Source organism: Melanaphis sacchari, unplaced genomic scaffold (assembly GCF_002803265.2).
Source record: "Melanaphis sacchari strain LSU unplaced genomic scaffold, SCAv2.0 Contig36_pilon_pilon, whole genome shotgun sequence".
NCBI lineage: Eukaryota > Metazoa > Arthropoda > Insecta > Hemiptera > Aphididae > Melanaphis > Melanaphis sacchari.
In genome coordinates, this window is record NW_020271232.1 from 3,865,956 (window position 1) to 3,885,789 (window position 19,834).

At 27.5% G+C, this 19,834-nt stretch overlaps 1 protein-coding gene across 2 annotated transcripts in view; it reads left to right on the forward strand.

Annotated features, from left to right (window-relative positions):
* The first annotated feature begins 14,667 nt into the window (after positions 1 to 14,667).
* LOC112596945 (zinc finger protein 2 homolog) overlaps positions 14,668 to 19,834 on the forward strand; it is a 95,626-nt gene continuing 90,459 nt past the window's right edge. For both annotated transcript variants that reach the window (XM_025342832.1, XM_025342833.1), the window contains exon 1: positions 14,668 to 15,414. In XM_025342832.1, coding sequence (XP_025198617.1) covers positions 15,202 to 15,414 — 213 coding nt within the window. In that variant the 5' untranslated portion in view covers positions 14,668 to 15,201. The remainder of the gene's footprint in view (positions 15,415 to 19,834) is intronic.

The following is a 19,834-nucleotide window of genomic DNA, read 5'->3' on the forward strand; positions in this document are numbered from 1 at the left end:
ATGAAACATAAATTAAATACTGAAGATGTAAAATGTAATATGTAATTTAAACCAAATGTCTAAAATGAAACTTTATAGTTCAAAATTGTTGAAGTAAATATACCCTAAACATTTAGTTTTGTAGTTTTGGTAAATGTGTAATATTATCTATTATGATAACTATCATCTAAAATAAAGCTATTTTACAAACATAGGTAAAGGTAAATATAGTGTAGGTACACAGCGATAGATATGTTTCTATTATAAGCTTCATGCAACAAAAATAAAGTAGGAGTGTGCCGAGAAAATATTGAAAATCTGATCACGATTTTAATATTAATGTGGCGGTAGTTCCTTTAACCTACTGTACCTTTACCTAATTGCGGTTAGAAATCATACAAATGATATAATTCATTCTAACAATGACGTGGTGTGGATTATAATACAGAACACGTAATAAATTATACTTTTTTGTTTAATAATTAATATGAAGCTCAAGGGAGAATAATAATAATGACTAATGGCCATCCAACCTCAAGTTTGTTACAGTTATTCATATTTAATTTAGATTTTTTTTAAGTTTATTAGTTTTTAATGAGTTTGATTAGATTAATATTTAATAATTTTATGTCATCAATAACGCCGAACCGTTTAAAGTCGATCGTGGCTTTAACACGTGTAAATTATTAATTCGTTCGACTATACTATACATATATATATATATATATTGACAAAACTAAATGAATCGATGTCAAATCATATGGTGAAGTGTATCTAAGATCGAAGTCCGGCTGTCTCAATAATTTCTATGAAGGCAAAAACCTGCAAAGAAACATTGTGGCGATGGTTTAACCAGAAAATGGACACCGAAACAGAAACAGAAACAGTAACTGTGAACACGATTAACTAAGACGTCGGTCATAGTGAATATTCGTAAGACGTATGTTTTGCTGCGCATGGTCCGAGCGTTTCCTATGGTGGACTCGAGGTGACGCAGTAATGGTTTGTACTATACTATATACCTACAGAAAATCTATACGCAGCAATAATTCTATATTGCTTTAATGCTATCTATTACTAAGTATACTTATTACTTAATACAAAATACAATAATATTATTAATTGTATTTAATATAATATAGATTATATTATAGGGAAATTATTAATTTTTCTATTTTTCATTTTTTTTTTTTAATAAATAAAACCAAAATATTATTTAACCATAAATACATTTGTGTAACAAAATATATTTATTACATTGGATTTTCAATGTTGAATAATAATGACTTAAAATAAGTAATTTTTAAAATATTTAGGTACTTACATTACATACCAGCACCTCCTACTGGTGAAATTTCCTGTACAACGATTACCATATGGAAGAATTAAATTGTTAAAGTGTATCCATTATTAGGAGGATTATTGTTTCACTTGTACCTATTTATGACAGAAAATTTAAAAATGTTCATTATTGCACTATTGACAGTATTGTTATGTTTGCTATTTACAAGTTAATCTGTAATCAAATGTTTCATATGTGTAAGCACCAAAACAATGTGTTAGTTACAAATAAAATAATTATTATGTTGCTCTACGAAATTAATTTTATTCCAATAAAAACTATTGTTCAATTTACTTAGTTTTAGTGATCTATGAATAATAAAAGAATAAAATATTTGAGTCAATATTATCATGGAAAAATCACTACCTATAAGAATTTATAGTAAATATAGTTGTTAACATTTAAGAAATTAAGTTGATTTTGATATTGGTACAACTGTGTATTTAAAATGCTAAAATTAAAATTAAAATATTCATGCTCAACATCTAAAATATTCCATTTTTAAAAATCAGTTTTTTTTATTATTTTTTTTTTTTTTTGAACTTTCATAATATTATCGACCTAATAATTAATATCACTCGTACAATAACATAAAATACATTTTTTATATCAAATATACGTGTTAGCATTAACTATAGAATGGACTATTCTATAATCTATAAATTATAATCAATGATGTTAAATTATGATATCTCAAATATATCGTATAAGCAAAAATACAAAATATTATGTTAAATTAACATCAATAATTTAAACATTTAATTAAGTATAAAAATTTGTACTGTAAACTCCTATTATTTCCTAGTAATTATTATTGTTTATTACTAAGAATATAATAAATTAAAAACAATTTTCAGAAATTTTAACTTTTTGAACATTCAACAGAATTTAATTTTAAGCATTTGTCGAAAACGATGAATATTATACAAAATGATAAAAGATACTCCCTAAATTATTGTTTCACTAGTTCAAAGCAACGACAAAGTCGACCACAGTTTCAATAAACATCAATTTAAAGATTTTGTCGTACTTCAAAGCATATTATATGACTTGTTATTCAAGTTTTGTATTTACATATATTAAACTATATTAATTTATTATTTCATCATTACACAAATGTTTTCTTTGATATAATTTAAATATTAAATATTTTATTTTTTTGACATTCCTTGGGACATAATAAGACATAGTGTTGAGTAAAAAATATCCTCTTACTCAAAACAGTTAAATATTTTATTTCTGCAATTTTTTTATAAATAAATTTTAAATCCTTTTTAAAAATCTTATATTTTAACTTTTTTCTTATTTGTAATATTTTAAAAATACAATCCTTTATAAGTATAATAATGCCAACTATTATTGGTAATTTACAGTCAACTACACGTAGAAATAGTATTAAATATTAATATGTCTTTTCAAATACATAAACTATATTTTTATAATTAATTATACATTTATACGTACATAATGAGATTGAGAAGTTCAAAATGGATTATATAATTTTTTTTTTTTTTTTGATCTTTACTACTATATAAAATTGTAAAGGGTTTTCTATAACCGCGCTAACCGAGAAAATTACTGAACCGATTTAGTTAAAATTTAAGTAGGTACCTACATTAAATATTTTTATTATTGATGAATTAGTTATTGTTAACAAATGATGTTTGAAAAAATTATCTTTTGATGAAGTGTGTTTGACCTTGCAGTTCAATCCTATTGAAGTAATTTAACAATATTTTGTTTGAGTCATCGATAATTCATAAAATATCAATTAATAATGCCAATAAACTAAATCTAAAAGAATACTTAATAATAAAATCGTATAATGAACAACTATTTTAAAATTATACACACCTTATTAGAAAAATCACTATACGTAAATACTCTTCAAAAGCCAAATTCACATGTCTCGTTTAAACTCATTTTCACAATATTATATAAATGAATTATTTTTATTTGACAAAAAAATAACTAAACTTAAAACAATCAAAATACACTAAAACACTAATAAAAAATTCTTTAGATCATAGTTAACTCTTTTTTAAATCATAACTTTCACATTTATCTATACTTTCAAAGAGTTACTAAAAAAGCTCATTTTCCATACTCTACAAACTCATAAGCTGTTTTTAAAACCTTACTCTCTCTCGTTCAAAACTTGCGGATTATCTCTCATCCTAAAGATCCTCTCAGAAAAAAAGACCTAGGGACAATGACCTCAAAATTATTTATTAGACCAGTAATTAATAGAACACATATAATAATTATACTTATTTTCCTTTATAGAATAAGGTTGTTTGAATATATTATTACCGAAATGCCGTCACTAAACCATACTTCTCTCTCCAACAACAATTCTTATATCACTTAATACTTATTGTACGTAAATACGTTTTTAAATAAAAGTTTAAAAAACTTTTGTTTAACCTTAACTATAGGTTGATAGATTACAACGTAGCTTTTTGCTGGAATCTACTGCGGAACAATTTATTGTACAATTTTAGTGGTGAACGATCAAACTAAATAAATACTTAGAATTGAATATTGTGATATTTTTAGATCGTTGATTGGTTTTCGTGGAAAGTCGACTTACGGTAATGTAAATACTCGGAAATCCCAGTCACGTCTCCGGACACTCGAATATTATAGTATTTTATTTACAAATGTAGGTAACAATAATATTCACTGGCCAGATTACAGCGAATTCTGACGGTATAGGAGTCACAACGAAATACCAATTGCGATAACGATAATATAATTATTATATTTGTGGAATCAAAAATAAAATTATTTAGAGTGGTAGGCACTTGAATAATTTAATAAGCCCATTTGGATTTCAAATACTTGTGATTACGCGTGTAACATAAATTGGACCTAACACAAGAAAAATATTTTTGTAAGGAATCACAAACGTATATCATATAAATTTTACATTATTATGAATATTACTAAATTAGATGGTGAAACTTGAGTTGAGCACTGAGCATGACTAGAAAATCGTCCTGCGTGTGCACAATATAATATTATAATATTGCATAGATATTACAAACAATATGAAATCAATAACAAAATAAACACAGTTTTTCTTAAAATATAATAATGAATTTAAGTATTATCATCAAAAAATTCCATCGCTGTATGGTTCTCTCAAATTAAACGTAGTTGCATCGTATTTATTTTAGTTTACATTCCGGGACGAACCCATTTGTTTTGAATATGATAATAATAATTAATAATGTATAATGAAAATATGTAATAATAATAATATTAATAATAAGAAGAAGAAAATGCTTAAAGAAATATTGTTAAAATGCATACTGGATACTTACAGATCGTAATAAAATATTATTATTATCTTGACATCTTGTAAAATAAACAAAATAAAAGTGATACTAAGAAAATAGTCATAGCTAAATCTAATAACAGCGTGTTTTAACAGTAATCTGTAATTCAACTGTTGTACAAATTGTCCAGAAATTATAAATAATATTGTTAGTAATTTTGAAAAATGTTATTTTACACATAGCTTTAAGTTTTAACCACCTACCTTTATTAAATCTGTATTTAAAAAAAAATAAAAGTAACGACAACTTTTAAGATATTTTAAATTTTCATTTCCATGAAATATTTTACCAGTTACCGTTATTGATTTTCAGTTAAAGTTCTATTAAGAGCGAAAAATAGCGCACATAATTATTAATATTATTATCAACAATACAGTAGAAACTCGATTAACCGTCCATGTTGGGACCGGGACAATGACGGTTAATCGAATAGACGGTTAACAGAAATAAAATAATACAAAACAATTTTTCAATAAACAAATATATTTTACAACGTAATTTTCAGACAAAAATAATAAATATAGTAATAATAATAAAATAATAATATTCGAGTTTTTGATTAAATTCTAATACAACACGTTTGCGCTTTTCTGCCATCTTCGAAACACAACACATAAACTACAAAAACATTAATCCGCACACACAGGCTACTCGTCGGTCACTGGTTGGTTAAATTAAATTTATAACTACATATTCAATTTATTCGTTATCGCCTCATTTATTGCGTTTATTGCATTGATATTACATAAAAACTATTTTTATACGTGTGATAGTCGTAAGGTACCTCGACGATTTTATCGCGATCGCGGCATAAACTTTTTTTTTGATGGTGACCGATGAGACGGATAACTGGATAACAGAAACTGATGGTTAATCGAGTTTCTACTGTACTTCAAATTCGCACTTCTAAGCGGTAAATTTGTATAGGAAATTAAAATGAATTACTAGATGACAATTTAAAATTGATCTTGTTATTTTGCAAACGAAAAATACTTTATTATTATTTGACATGTATCTGGTAGATAGGTACCTACCCACCAAATATATAAATAGTGAAAATACAATAAATAAAACCCCTTTTTGTTATTTTCTGCCGGCCACCGGGAATTGTGACCGCACATCGCATATATCAATATTTGTGTCATTATATTATTATTATTGTTGCAATATACGATGAGAGTTATTGATTGTAAGTATATTTCGAATTTTCATTATATTCCTGTATACAAATAGTATGACATTTATACGTTTAATACAATCTAAAATTTTTATTAAATATTATGTTAAACTATAATATGTCTAATACGTTTTTGCAGCCAACAGAAGATACAAAAAAAAAGAGTCTGCAGCTTAGATTTTGTTATTGCTTCACAACCTTTACCATAGTCCATAATAGACAATAGCCAAAAATACTTAAAATAATGTGATAATACGAGCAGCCATAGAAAGATAGGATGATTATGTTAAGGTGCGTAATTTTCAACTAAAATTATACTTAAAAACGATGAAAACATCTATGTTCATTTTTGAAATGAATTTTTTTCTAATCTACGATAAACCAAACAATTAGTCATAGGTTATAGGTTAGGTCATAATATTAAAATATAATTTAAATTCAATATCATTTCATTATTTTACTCATAATCTAAATTTATTTATACTAGATATATAAATATTAACAGGACATGAGTAGTTGGCAACGGTTTTATAGTTACTGAAGAAAAATAAGTACTTATAGCAATTGTATAGCTATAAAATCATGGTGTTACATTATACATTTGAAAACTGTTTAGACTATATTTATAGGGATAGCGTGCATTTGTTCACTTAACAACGTGTATTAAATATGTTCGTGTTAAGGCCAAATTTCTTGAATTTAACATTGTGTTCACACATTTGTTTTATGTAATATTGTAATAATTAAAACATGCAACACCGTTTTAAATATCATCTAATATTATTGGTTTTGTAATCCGAGTTGAAGTTTAAGTGTAATATGTGGCTCTATCTAGTGATAATATTAAAACATAAGAAGTAGACAATTTTTCTTTAAGAATAACAAAATAATTATTTATTTAATTTATCTGATAAGATATCTATTATTTTTCTTAATAGAATACGCTATTATAATTAATACCATTAATTCTTATTGAAAAATGTAATTAAAAATATTCTAACAAACCAAAATAATAGCAAAATGTATAAAAGTCAACTTTATTTTTGAAATTAGAAAATAACTTAAGACTATTAAAATTACTTAGATATTTGAGTTTGTCGATTGCATCACAAAAGCAAAATCAGGTAAGTGTACTTGTAGAAGTTTTGATTTAAATCTTTCAAATTTCTAATTAAAACTTTCTTTTTCATTAATGTCATTGAAAAAGTTTGGATATATATTTTCCTTTAAATTACAGCACACTTCAAAACCGCCCAATCGTATAATACTTTATAAACTGTGCTGAAAATATTAGCAAAAACAGTTTTAATTTATTGTAAAAACTTTGCACTAATTTTATACATGGGTGTATGACTTATATAGGGACATAAATATCCCAGTATAAGTAATAATTAAATATACTAAAATGAATAACTTACATTTTTTTCTACACGGTATAACTTTTTAAATAATCGACATTTTTACATTCTTTAAACCACAACATTTTATTAGATTATTATCTAGATTAGAGCTCAATTTATCGCCGATCATTAAATTACTAGTTCACCTGATATTAAACACTCATACACAACACTATTTTATTTATTTCAAAATCTCAAATGCATTAATATTTGTATTTATATAATATATTATTACAATGTAAGACACATATATAATGTTTACTATAATAGAGTTATTATTAGATTACTTGTTGATCAGTCCTTTAAGAAAATATAGTTATCATCATTAAAATATAAAATTTATATGTAGATTTAGAATGCGAGGCGAAGGAACTACTATAATAGATACACGACTCTCTAAACAGTGTCAATAATAATACTTGACTACCATGTTATACATATTATAACTGTAATTACTATACTATTAGCCGATTATTACGTTATAAATCGTGTTCATATAATCATGTTCACTTTGAACACTGTTATAAATTATTAAATCTAATTAATGAAAATATAAAAATATCATTAAGTCTTTAAATAATAATGTTCCACATAGTATTAAAGTTTAATCTAATCGATTTAATAGTATTTAGTGAAGTAATATAATTAATAGTTACAGCATATAGTTAAATGATTTTAAATTTTAATCTATAACTGAAAACTAAGATGAAATATTTATGTAAGCTTCATATTTGAAAACTTGATTATTGTATACTCGACAAATAACGTGTAATAAAAAAGGTTTTTGAAGTTTATATTATTGGGGGCTAAGTATAGGCTACATATAATACACACACGATGTGTAGTGTTTTGAAATACGGAAAAAAACAAACCTTAAAAACACGCACTATATTTTATAAACATAGTGTCAGTTCATAAAATCATATTTACATTTAAACAAAAATAAATATAAACTTTTAACTGAGATACACTTCATTATGGCAGTCATATATTAATTTAAGTTATGTTACCAAGGTATAATATAGGTATTTTAGTAGATAATAAAAGTTTTAAATTTATAATTAATGGCTTTTTGAATAAATTTAAAAATATATTTTTCATATATATATATAATACTTTACGCTGTTAGACGGCGTAATACATAGGCAATAGAGGTATATTTTTTAAATATTTAATTGAATTATTATGTTTAATGGGTGGAAGGCTCCATCATAATTTCATTCTTAATAACAATATTGTATTATAATATTATTCAAAAAGTATCCTAAAATATTTACACTCCAGTGATATTTTCTTTTGTGCCTTCTATCGTATATTGCATTTTTTAAATTTTGAGTTAGGTTTTTTAAGTATATGTATATATATACCGATCGTTTTACCAAACGACGTCTGCCACACAGTTTTTTATTTAAGTAGGGTTGCCACTACACGGTGTTATGTCATATTCATTGTATTTAATATATTTATGTAACAAAATTTCAGCAACTCGTTACCTTTAGAAGTTGAATTGTTGGACATAACAATTAACTCTATATACACGACAAAGTATAATAGAAACGTGGCTTAAGACTGTCCATTAGAATATTATGATGTATCGTTATAATTCACGATGGTATTAAGTGCTATACCATGCAAACAAATAAACGCGGTCATCGCTGACTTATTATTTTACTTTTGCTTTGCTATATGAATCTCGATTAATAATTTTTGCACAAACGTCCGCGAGTACGTATTAACATTAGTATAATCTACTGTGAAAAAATGTCTGCGTAACGTGTATTATTCTTAAGCTTATTGTAACGTGGTTGGGGAACAGCCAGTTAAATATGATATCCAGGAAGAGCTGGAAGACTGGAAGACCCAGTAGATATAATTACCAGATCTGAGTGTAGGTAGAAATATGACTTATAAATAACAATGAATACTTTCAAAATATGTAACTTAAAGTTTTACCATGGTAAATGGCTGTATCTTAGTCTTACAATTTAGGTATTAAATAGTGTGTTGATGTTTAATAAGAACAGCCTACTTTTTTTCTTACATGGTGTGTATTGGTAAAAAGTCTTAAAGTAAATTTTATGTATTTGTTATTGTATCAGCCATCAGTTAGTTGTGTCGTCTTATGTTACTTAATTCTTACAATAGTTTTATCATTTGTAGTTCTTATTATATAAGATTTGTTACCAAAATATAATTTTATGGTGTTTAGTCACTTTATTTCTGATACCAATGATACCGCCACCCATTTTTCAATAGCGATTACATCGCATACCGAGTGCGGGTATCGAGTTATAAAATATACATCGTATCACCTATCACGTATATATTATCAAATCGGTTTTTGTATAGTCTCTATTTAGATAAATAACATTCTTCGTATATAGGCACGCTTCTAGATTCATTATAATATTGACATTGTTTATAATTAATTGTATTTACATAATAAAACAGCATGTGTAAATTGTACGTAAGTTTATAAAATTAATGTTAAACATTGGTGAATAAATTAATTACGTAGAATAGACACACCAAAGTAAATATGACATTTAATAAAAAAGATAAATATTTTAATAAATAGGGTCGAACGAGATTTATGTACATGTATAGTATTATTATTGGAACCTTGCTGCGGATAGTTGAATACGTTTAAAAAAAAATTTACAGTAATACCTATTTTGTATTCATTGTATAAATATTAATAGTATACATTACCTTTATTGGCTTTATTATAATAATATTACAAAAATAATGGAAACAACAAATTACAGTAAGGAAAATAAACTATCGTTTATTCAATTTAATAAAAAATATAAATCGATTTTCAATACATATTGACTTGAAAGGTATGAATAAAATTACTTTATAAATAATTTTGATGATCAATAAATAAGTTTAATATTGTAAAATAAATTTTTAATGATTATAATATAAGTTTAGATCATAAAATGTGGTTAAAAATAGTTAATTGTATGTTAATGTTTATAACTATTAAATAATGTTTTTGTCGTAAATATGTCTACCCATGTAATAATATATTATCAAAAATGCTACCTGCGGCGGCAATCGTCCGTCTTCTTAATACGCAACTCAGATTTAATCATATTTTGTAACATTATATTCAATACTAACGTCTTATATAGTCGCGCTTGTACTACCAATATTCTTAAACCCCTTTTATATCCTAAAGGCTTAAATAATGCATTTATTTAAATTCCGATTATTAATTAAATAGAATTCTTAAGTATAGGTACTTTACAACCACATTTTCATTTTCATGCTAATATAGCTTTATTATGCTATTAAAGGATAGTGTCTTGGTGATATAAATTACTAAAAACTGTAAACTGTTAAGTGCGTAGATACTTTTTTTTTTAATTTTGATCTAAAACGTAATTTGAACATTTTGAACGAATAACTTCTAGGTTATTAAAATGTTTATGTAAACTTTAGAAAAATTATAATCCTTAATAATGATATTACATAAAATGTATAAAATATATTATACTAAGTTTATTACTTGTTTTTAAATTACAAAATATTTATGGGTATAACAGTATATACATATTAATACATAAATTACTATAATTTTCAAATTATCGTAAGTATATAGTTAAAACCTACAAATATTATATCTTCTATGAATACAAACCTATTATCATTAACATATTATCAATATCATACAATTCTAAATAACTTTAAAGCTACTGATCCGAATATCAATTTAAATTCATAAAAATTATAAATAAAAAGATTAGTTTAATAATTTTTGGCAAAAAATAAAGAAGTTTTCGTTAAAAAAAATGAGTTTAAACCTTCATAAGATACTTTTTTTAATAATATAAAAAAAAAAAATTTAAATAAGAAGCCGCTTTAAGTATATTACTTAAACATTCAAAAATTGAAAATTCTAATTTTGTCGATTTGTACTTATTATTACTTACCTATACTATACTTACTACTAATTACTATAACGATTAGATTACTACTTATACGTATGGAAAATCCGTTTATTGAAAACTATTATTGTTTTGTATTTGAAAATACAAAATAAACTAATTGACAAACAAACAAAAAAATACAATTATACAATCCAAAAGCGTTTAAGGCTGAAAAAAAATGTACGTCAAGATTATTGTAAAAATAATTTACCAAAAAAATTCGAAAACATTAGTTAATTTATAGTGTTTATTTATTAAAATAATTAATATAAACATTCAATAAATTTAAATATAAATTATTATAGACCAAACACTGTAATACCTATAGTACCTATAGGTATATGATATTCTTATATGCTTATATACAGTTAAACGCATTCATAAGTGTTAAATATAAACTCTATATAATTACCAAGGCTCGAAAGTTATAGTACTAAAAAAATTAATTTTTAGCGCTTAAATATGCACATAAAAACATTAATATAAGCGATTTAAATAGCACTAAAAATTGGAAAATATGCAAAATAAAATTTTCAGCAAATTTTTATTAAACATGAAATATAAGATATATTTAATTTTACTGATTTTTTTTTAAAATATGAATTATTTGATTTTACTTTAGGCATTTTTAAACCAATATAAAATCACTAAAAGCACGAGAATATGTACAACAGTTTACGATCAATCGAACACGCGACACATCTAAACAACGACGAAACACTAAAATAAAATTACCGTGTTCAGTCATTAGTATACAATAGTATACATGCAGGTTAATACGACAGCACGATAATACAACGAATTTGATGATAGTGCAATATTACGATGTGACTGACACAATTTTAAAAACAAACAATTTATTGGAAACGAACGGAATTGTCCGATTTGATCGACGATGACAACTGTAGTCTAAAGGCCCGAGTACACAGAACGATGGTCTGTTGTGACGGGCCATAATATCGTATAATATGACAGACCGCGTTTTTAAAAATATGCACATCAACAGCATTTACCTATAACTCCTAATTAGCAAAATATAGCTCCTATGATATGTATTTATGTGAAAATATACCTAAAAATAACTCTAAAAACCTTAAATTAGTAAAATAGCAGTAAAAACCGTAAATATATGCAAAAAATAGTAAAATAAAATTTCGTGTATTACATCAGAGAAGTGTTAAACATATTTGTACTTATCTTACTTTGGATGTTCTAGTTAGGACGAACCAAGAAAAATATGCATTTACTAAAAGTTCCGAGCCCTTATAATTACTAACTCTATAGAGTCTAGAATATCGGTATGAATGTATACGTTATATTTCGTCCGGATTATTACCCCATATCGAAATATAATACTTATGATTATCGGGATATTATTGATTCCATAGCTTAATTTTATATTTATATTTTATTTTTATGTTGTTTTTTATTAAAATTTATAACATATTCATAAAGGTATACTTAAAATTAAAAAAAAAAATTGATACAATAATTTAATATATACGAGAAAGGTATATCATTATGCTATAGATACTCGATCAGTGAATTATTTTTTTATACAATTGATAAACTAATTTAGTAATTAAATATAAAATAAAAATATATAATATACAGGTACATACTATACCATACTTATATATATTTATACGGGACCAATAAGATTGGGCCAAAAACTTTGCAAGTATAACCCGTATAACTTAATTCTGCGCAGTGTCGTGCCTAGCATTATTAATACCCGGTGCCAAAAATTATTTTTAGCGCCCTTATCACCTCTACCGTGTATGTTTATACCTATAAAGAAAGACATAAGAATAGGGGAGAGAAATCGTTAGATTTACCATTTTTTGCACATTTCTAACTTAATAGATTATAGTAATATAATATTTAAACTGTATACGTAGTAGAATAAAAAATATTAATTGAAAGGTAGTTCATACTAAACCGGTATCATTTATTTACGAATCAAATTTGTTCGATTGCATAAAAAACAACTTATCTTCAAATGAATGCTAATAAAAAATAATTTTGTACCTATATTTCTGCAACGAATGATGTGAACATTATCATAGATGGGTTCAAAATAAAATCGTACAACTTGTTCCAGTCGAAATTCTGTTAATTTATTAATTATATAAAATAACAATAATAATGCAGTACCTATGCATATATTTTTAGTATATTATTGTTAATCAACGACGTCATTATTTCGGGATAAAAATAAAAACCAATTATATCCATACATTAATAGGTATTTTTATTTAATTGCCTACAATACATTTCAAAACGTTATCTCATCGCCAGTCAAAATAATGAATCGACGCCGCCGATCAGGATGATATTATTATATTGAAACCGTTAAAAATTATAAATTAATAGGGTTAACTTTTATCTATCAGTAATATTATTTAGATTATTAAAAGATTTTGGCACCTTGGTAGTCACTAGTCATGCAGGTGCCCAGTGCATACGCACTTCTCGCACCCCCCTATAGGCACGGCACTGGTTCCGCGTATCTAGTCTATACTTGTATCGTCCGGAATTGAAAATTTTCCGATGTTAAATTGCTTTATAGTATATTATAATACTTTTTATTGTATGCTTACCAAATGGCGGAAGACCGGCAACATTCATGTCCGCCGAAATCTTTTCAGGATATCGCATACGAAGCGTATGACTTTTTATAACACTTCGGGTATAGGTATGAATACTCGGTGAAACCTAAAAGTGCAAATCGTCGATTTTTTTGATTGACTAAAAGAGCAAATCGATTTTGCGCATTTGTACTATATAGTTGTGGAATAAAAACGCAGAAATAATTAATATTGTACCCGTTACACTATAAGTTTAATTTTAAAATAATTAATTATTAAATTAAATTATTCATTTTGGTTAAATACCTAGTATTTTTATAATTCAAAAGTAGGTACATCAACAGTGATCAAGTTCAGTTGAAGTTTAGTATTATCGTAACGAATTGCGGTGAAGGTTGATAATCATTTAAGATAACTATACAATATAATTTATATATATAGAGTATAAACTATTATATATCTAACTTATAAAATACACTTTTTTTTTTGTAAAATTGATTTGCACTTATGGAATATTTTTTTTGGGCTTTTAGGTTGCGTTGGGTCATATTTTGCGCTTATGGGTCACAGTCATGGAAACTTCGTGTATTAATCAAACCCAATTAATATTATAATAATAATATTAACAATATCTTACGCATTGGCACCCGCACGGGTGTTTTAATATCATAATATTATAGGTATGCACGCCACCTCGGGCGGCGGGAGAACTCGACCGCGGTGCGCGGTTGGCCCAGACGCCGGCAACCGGTCGGGGACAGTCGATTGGCCACCGGTGTCCGCGCCCACATTTTCGCCGTCTTGCCCTCCGGTGGTGGGGAGGGAGGGTAATGCCCACGTGCTCGTTCGACGGACGCCACCGCGGCCTTGCACTTCTTCAGTAGTCCGATAGCCGGTCGACCGACGTCTTGCGCGCGCGTAACCTCCTCCAGTTGCCACTGTTCTTGTGAAGCTGTTGTTATTGTTGTTGTTATTGTTGCTGTCGCAGTACTAGTATCGGTGTGCGTGTGTGTATGCGTTCGTGTGCGTGTTCGCCAGCAGTCGTTGCCGCCGCCGCCGCTCCAGTAAAGTACAATATTATTATTGCTTACGGGTTCGTGTCACCGTCGTTTGTTTTGATTTTTCGGTTTTGGTTTGTTCATATTATACGCACAATATATAATAGCACTCCACATCATCCGAAAAGTATATCATTTTATTGTTGACGGATATTGAATCGCATTCGCTATATAACGGGACGCGACGTGCCATCGCGCGCGGACATGGGACAAACGTCCGATTGACCGATAACAACGTTCCCCGGCCCTTCCGCCCGTCGTCCGTTTGACAGCGCGTCAACACCGGCCGATAAACCGCGCCTCGTGCGATCGATCTCGCGACAACACAGACTGTACGTTTCGGTTTTCGGATCGCCGCCGCACGCCGACGACATGGAAACGTGCGTGCTCATACCGAAAGAGCTGTCCTTGCAGGCGGTGCCCGTGGCCAACGTGCAGCGGTCCAACAACAACAGGCACCACGTGGAACCGGAAATCACGGTCATGACAAACGTCAACGTGCCCAGGGGCACGCTCATCTACCCGTTCCAGGGCACGGTGCGCATGGACAAGTTGGACGTTTTCTCGTTCCTGGAAGACACAGACGTAAGTGCCGCCCTTTGCGATCCTTTATATACCTACCTACGCAACTTATTATTACTGGCGTATCGACGTCCCGTTATGATGTCATTGCGCGGGCTCGTGCGGCGACTGAAAACGCGTACCGATAGACGCGACCAACGACACTGTACAGACATTTTAGAGGACATTTAATATATTATTATTTCCAAAGGCGTTACCTACTTATCGTTTCAGCTTTTTATGTTTTTTGTTAATCAATTATTATTAACCGTTTGGGTTTTAACGACGTCGGGGTTATTCGTCAACTTTCAGATTAAAGATATACACGGTTAAGAGTAAAAAATTAAAATAAAAATCAAAAATATATTTATTTTAAATTTTTAAACTTTTATCATTTTATCTAATGAATGAAAATGATTTAGCTGTAAACCAGCAGCTATTGTAGATATGGTTTTACCTATATTATACATTTACAAGTCAATTATAAAATATAAAAATAATAATCTATAATTAAATTTAGTGTAGAAAATTTCATGACCAATCTAAAATTGTATTTTTTCATTTAAACACCAATCAATATCTAATAACATATTATACAGAAAAAAAATTAATGAAAATTATATTATATAATTGTATTTCATTAAAAAAATATTGTATATCTGTATTCATGAATTGCAAATTGATAGGTACCTACTTGCATCTTGTTCTCCCATGACCTCCTAGAAGGCATATAATATGATAATATACTTATATAATTTTTGCGTAAGTTCATTTAATTATCGAGTCCGTAATATTATTATAAATTAATATTGGTATTAATGATAAATATTTATATCGTATAGGAATATGTCAGTCGATGACTGTAACCAAACCCCCACGTATGGTACGAGATTTTATGATAGTAATACAAAAATATAACAAACGAAATCAATATAGTTATTGCTATTTATTAGATGTCCTAATATTTATATTGTACATAATTTATTATGAATTCAATATTACTTAATTGCGTATTACTATGGTCTTTAAATACGAATATCTATTGGCCGTCCATCGATATGATCGGTCGCGCGTACATTATTTGCGGTGTCATCTCCAAAACGGTTCAGTGCGTTTAGCTACAATATAGTTTATCCTATAATTTAAAAATTATCACCTTACACTTAATGCATTACAAGTTACAACAGCTATTAAATAATACATATTTATATTGTATCGTTCTCCTATTTGATTACGCGGTCATGGTGTTGTACATACGCGCAAACTCCGTGATTAATTGGCCGTGGGATATGCGATGTTGATACTGACGATGGTTGATGATGGATAGAACAATGAAATTAATTTTATTCATAATACGCAACAGATACACGAATAAACTATTTATATACACATTTATAGGTTTAGAATAATTTTTGAGCGATTTTCTCGCGGGGCTGGCAACTGTAGGCTGTTATTAAAAATATATATTGTTACGTAGTTGTCTATTTTTGATCTTGATATATATATAGGTATTGTTATGTATTTTCACTATTTTATAATTTTTTATACGCTCATATTACATTTTATCGCATATGGGTGCAATTATTGATAAAAGATGACTGAGGAAATTTCCTTGATGAATCTTTATTGGAATTTATTGTCATCGACCATATTATGACGCAATGTTATCTTATTGTGTTATCGCTTACCTACAGTTTTTTCTCATATTAAAAGAAATATGAAAAAATAAACATGTGTTTTTTAGTTAGATAATATATATATCCATTGATTGATTCATAAGGAAACAACCGCGCAATGGCATTGTTGTGGTTAGAGGCGCTCCCATTTAAAAAGGAAAACACGTTATTACCCGTTCACCGGAGACTTAAACTGTGGCGCACTAGCATTACTAACGAGTCTTCAAATAGTATCATAGCAATATAATGATGTAAAATACAATTTATTACTATATTTAAAATATATCTTGTACATCTATAGTTATTACACAAAATGTAATTAAAATAATCCCGTTTTTTTCCGAATTGAGATACTCTCGTTAATAATGCTTGTTTTAATAAAATATACGCATAATATCAGTAAACGAAATATTTAAAATCTATAATCGTTAATTCAACACAAGTTATACATTTTAGATTATTAGATATTACTAATTATTTATAGTATGTATATTTTTTTTTTTAGAATATTTTATATTCAAGTGTTTGTGATTTATGAATAAAACTCGTTTTACCTATATTTGAAATACTAATAAAAATTAATACATTTTTTTTTTGAATCATTTAATTATTTTTTATATTTATACTCAATTTCGTTTATATTTGAGTAAAAATGAAAATAGTTCACATTAATTTAAAATAACTAGGTATATTGTTATTATTATTTACAATTATTTTGATTGCCCCCCCCCCCCAAAAAAAAAAAAATAAGTAAAATTCTTAATAATAAGTTTGAAAATTTAACGCAATATGATTGTGCATATTCTCATACCGATAATTATAACATATAAAATATTATTCTAATAAACGGTAAAATTCTTTATTATAGTTTAGTCAAGTTGTATAAATTTACAAAGAAATTAGTTACTGAAAATAAGTTGTGTTTGGTTAATGTATATAATTTTGCAATAGTATTCTAATTTTAATTAATAGGTACCTTTTAATTTAAGCATATTGTTATTTTATAGTAAAAAGAGAAATTCATATTTCGATGTATTACTTATGGCATGGGTATTTTTATGTCATCTTAAAAGTGTTGAGTATAATATAGAGTTATTAATAAACTTGGCCTGTGAATGTATCAAAAAAAAAAAAGTTTTCACACTATAATATTTTTTTGTTTCATAAAATATATTATATTATAACAAGTTGCTTGCACGTTTGTGTATCAAAAAATTTAATCCGTTAAATAATTGTGTGATGAGCAATTTGAATAAAGCCCATATATGCATGTAGCCTATTATAATTGACGTGTACGTCAAAACAAAAATGGGAAAGAAAGCCAAAATTAATTTTTCCGAAAACAATATAGTAATCAAGGGTCTAGATGCGCGTGTTATAGTTATATGTATAGTTAACTAGCGAAATCTTACTAGTTTCTCATAATTCTCACACATGATTTCTGTTTTCACGTGTGTACACACTCCGGTGAAACCGCGGCGGTCATTGTAAACGCGAACGAGCAGTACCGGTGTATTTTTTCCACCAGAAATACACGTAATTATACTCAACTTACCACGTTTATGTCTTGTGTTTCCATGTGTGTGTGCATGTATATGTGTATGTCGGTTTCGCTTCAGTTCACGTTATACATAATAATATATAACAGGTAGGTGTATATCAGCTATAGTGCCTACTGTAACAGGTACATGTGCACATTAGGGGAAGATCATTACTGAAAGTGTTTAATTCTTTTATCTAGTTTTCACACACAAGTTGCATAGATATTAATTGCTCCCCGCGAGGTTTATTATGAGACTGCACTGTGAATTATTATTATTATTATTATATGTGTACGGCTTTCGACTCATGTGTGGCCCCATCACTGCTGCGTTGTTATTATACTTCCCGTATATTACGTTCCCACGGCGGAATGTTATATTTTTGTCTTCTTCATTGTAATCATATTAAACACATACATATATGTGTGTATGTATGTGTATACATATAATATCATGAATCATAAAATAATTACAATTACACGGCTGCGTGTGTTGTTAATTTGCGCAGGTTGTCAGACATTGTTTTGCGACTAGCATAATATAATATAGATTTAATGCTAAAAATTACACTCCGATAGGTACCTATATACTAATCTTTCAGTGTTTTTGTAGAACTTCAACTTTATTATAACTATCTACATCATTTCGGTCTCATGTTAACTAAATATTTCGTCACCAAATCAATAGCGAATGGCGAATGGGGTAAAATGTATACTCACGTATTAGGACGTATAATAGACGTATTTGGTGGTTATTCTACGTTCATTTAGCTACACTTTTTTCAAATGTTTAACATTTCGTAAATTATTATCTGTCTATAGATATAAACTATATACATCAAGATTTATTTGATGTCTTTCACGATGAGAAACATGTATGAGTCTCTTATAAATAGTAACATGTTCTTTGTCATATGTATTATTATGTTATTTCTTTGAATTGTTTGTGATCCTGTAAATCACAGTTTTAAATTTTTTTAATTTAATTCTGCTGTATTACATCCAAATATCACTCACAATATTATAATATTCAGATTATTAAGTGTTGGACAAAAAAGCCTATTTCTTATTGACCGTCGCACAAATCGTATAAATATTATATACATTGTGGTGCAGTGGCAAAGTGTAGTGGAGGTGCAGTTCGTGGTGATTATCATCGGTTCCGGCAGCCATTAAAATACATCTCATAGATCAAAAATGGTCCAATTACCTCGGTATGGCACGTTAT